At 43.3% G+C, this 2850-nt stretch overlaps 1 protein-coding gene across 1 annotated transcript; it reads left to right on the top strand.

Annotated features, from left to right (window-relative positions):
• Positions 1-505: 505 nt before the first annotated feature.
• On the top strand, positions 506-2285 carry LOC131673747 (pancreatic triacylglycerol lipase-like). Its single transcript, XM_058952002.1, has 7 exons — positions 506-847; positions 1011-1114; positions 1205-1512; positions 1578-1628; positions 1688-1948; positions 2023-2069; positions 2146-2285. The coding sequence occupies exons 1-7, from the start codon at positions 506-508 to the stop codon at positions 2224-2226; spliced, it is 1194 nt and encodes a 397-aa protein (XP_058807985.1). The 3' UTR covers positions 2227-2285.
• Positions 2286-2850: the final 565 nt, after the last annotated feature.

Raw genomic sequence — 2850 nt, 5'->3', positions numbered from 1 at the left:
CGCTTCGACGCCGCGTTAATTGGCAAATGCACCGCGCGCGAACAGCAGCGGAAACACCCCACGGGCACTGCGACAGCCTCTCCTTCGACGCTGCGGGCTTTTACGCGGATTCAGATCGTTTCGCAGCCGAAATTCATGGTCCACTCGGCGCTTCTCGAATCACTCCCGCGAGCGGCTAACTTTGCATAACCAGCCGCCGAATAGATAAAATATCGCTGCCGCGAATCGGCAAAAGTCTCGCGACCATTCGATCGTCCGCGCTCGCTTGGCGTTAATCATTCAGTCCCGCTTTGATGATAATCATCCCTCGAGCGCGTTGCGCAACGGTTGGTCGCTCGTGAAAACCGTCATGCGTGACGCACGACAAAAGGAGTTCCACATTTTCGTGGAAAAGCGCTCGGCACGTGGGTTCCGAGTGTCGACACACTTGTGCCAACATCACGAGCGCCCGGGGGAAAATCGCATAAAGTTTAGAACGTTTCACGCGGCCACGCGGTTAGTCAGAATGCGTGCGTCGCTCGTGCTCGTTATCGCCTCGTTGTTCCATCGGCGCGAGTCTCTGGCACGCGGTGAGAGTCAGAGAGTCACTTGCTCCGATATCGGACATAACCCTGCCGGTTGGTTAGCCAAACATTTCAGCTCGGACACTACGAAAGCTTTCGACCTCAAGTTCTACATCTCGACAAATTGGAAGAAGGAACCAGTGCAAATTGACACCAACGACTGGTCTCAGCTGGCGTCCAGTGGCTTCGATACGTCGTCGAAAACGTTTATTATTATTCACGGGTACTTCTCTGGAGGACAACAGCCATGGGTTTTGGAGCTAAAAAATGTACTTCTCGACAGGGTGAGTATGCTCGTAATTGAAGGTCGCGACTACTGATTTACGTTTCGTATACCTCCCAAACGTAAAATTCGACAGATGCCAGCCGATGACGTTTGTTGCTCATAAAAAAGTTTCCTCATTCATACCAAAATATTTACTTTTGAAAATTCATCACTCGTTTCAGACATATGGCAATGTAATTATGGTAGACTGGAGTGGCGGAAGCAACAAGAAGAATTATGTCAACGCTGCTAAAAATACAATTGTCACTTCCAATCATATATTAAAGTAAGTCACGTCCTCACTACAAAAAAAATTTATTGCAACACGAAGATATACTAAACACATTATTCAGGCTAATAGCAAAAATACTACTAGCTTTTTACAGAGACTGCAGTGTCAAATTCAATATCTGAAGAGGTCACCGGGCAAGATGCTCTTCAATCATTTGCACTTGATTGGACATAGTCTAGGCGCACATGTGTGTGGGCAAACAGGTCATTTACTGAAGAACGATAATTTTTGGAAGGTGGATAGAATCACAGGCTTGGATCCGGCCAAACCATGTTTCACTAATGTTGAAATAAATTTGCGAATCGATAAGGAAAATGCAGATTTCGTTGATATTATTCATACGCAGATTGGACGTGGATTTACCCATGCTCTGGGCTTGAATGACGCTGTGGGTAAGCGTTACTTCAGCACAATATTTTGTCGGGAAGTTGAAAACATAATTGCCGGTATTTTACAGGACACATTGATTTTTATATGAATGGTGGTTACCTGCAGCCTGAATGTCAAGGTAAATGTTACTATGAAGCGTTATTTAACTTTCTCAATTCACCTGGTCATTGATTTCAGGTAAAACTTTTGGTTATAATGAGATGATATGCAGCCACAGACTCGCAACCAAATATTTCATCGAATCGGTACGCTACGGGGAAAATTGCACGTTCCCAGCTCAGCGATGGGATGGCACCTATACGGACGCCCAAGTCCTCATTAGTTTTTTTAAAAAAGGATGGGACTGCAACTCATGTCCGAAATTAGGACTAGATGCTGTGAATAGCTCGATACAAGGAGTTTTTTTGGTACTGACCGGCACGCATCAACCTTATTGCAGTAAGAACGACTTTTTGTAAAAATAGTATTGCGATATTGAATTAGTTTATGACCTCTCGTATCATTGTCTTTAGGATTTAATGCTGACATAGATCTTCAAAATATAATACCTGGTATTACGGTAAGTCCGTTTTTTTTAGTATTTCCCTGTTAGGTTTTGACAATATGTTCAATGCACTTTGCAAATTATTTTTCAGAAATTAAGAGAATGCAGATCCATCTTCGATTGTAAAAAAAATGTAAAACTATCATACTTACCCAGCGTGTTTCCATTGTAAATATTACAGACATAACAACCAATGGAGTAAATGTGTTCCTAAATAAATTAATTATAACCACATGGAAAAAAATTGTATTCGGTCTACACTCGTTAGTAAAACTATCAGCACTTTTATCGAGCGTGTGAAATCCTCGGAAAAGCGTGAATATTACATCTATATACAATGCAACTCGCAGAAGCGTTAAGGTATATATTATATAGAGAAGGTAAAACTTGCAGAACGGAATAATGGGATTCCCGAGAGCGCATAATCCTTCGGATACATCTAAGCTGCAAATTAATTTTCAGTTCAGTATGTAGCTTCCCCCTTGCCTTAGTTGTCATCGTGCTACGCGTGGTGCTTTTTGGCTTGACGAGCTTTGAGCTCGCGAGCACACGCACATGCACATACGGCTTAATTGGTCGATCTTGAAAGTTTTCGTGTATACACACACACACGCGCGCGCGCGCTAGCTTGCCAAAGTTTAAATGGCTCGGCGGAATGTGTTGAGTGGCAAAAGTGAATGAAATTGTATCGGCAAGTTGAATAAGTTACGAGTTGCAGTTTCGTGAAAAAGTCTAATATCGCGTACGACATATCGCGTGAAATGTACGTATTGTAAGCCAAGCGCGATTCTCAGCC

The sequence above is a fragment of the Phymastichus coffea genome, unplaced genomic scaffold (genome assembly GCF_024137745.1).
Source record: "Phymastichus coffea isolate CEN01 unplaced genomic scaffold, Cenicafe_Pcof_1.1 PCOF00193, whole genome shotgun sequence".
Taxonomy (NCBI): domain Eukaryota; kingdom Metazoa; phylum Arthropoda; class Insecta; order Hymenoptera; family Eulophidae; genus Phymastichus; species Phymastichus coffea.
Note: the sequence above shows the minus strand (reverse complement) of the source record. Positions and strands in the feature narration are given on the sequence as shown.

Excerpts from the sequence above, each read along its gene's own strand:
- LOC131673747 (XM_058952002.1), top strand. The coding sequence starts at position 506 with ATGCGTGCGTCGCTCGTGCTCGTTATCGCCTCGTTGTTCCATCGGCGC. Across the intron at positions 1,115-1,204 it reads ACTTCCAATCATATATTAAA|CTTTTTACAGAGACTGCAGT; the intron begins GTAAGTCACGTC and ends AAATACTACTAG. Across the intron at positions 2,070-2,145 it reads ATATAATACCTGGTATTACG|AAATTAAGAGAATGCAGATC; the intron begins GTAAGTCCGTTT and ends ATTATTTTTCAG.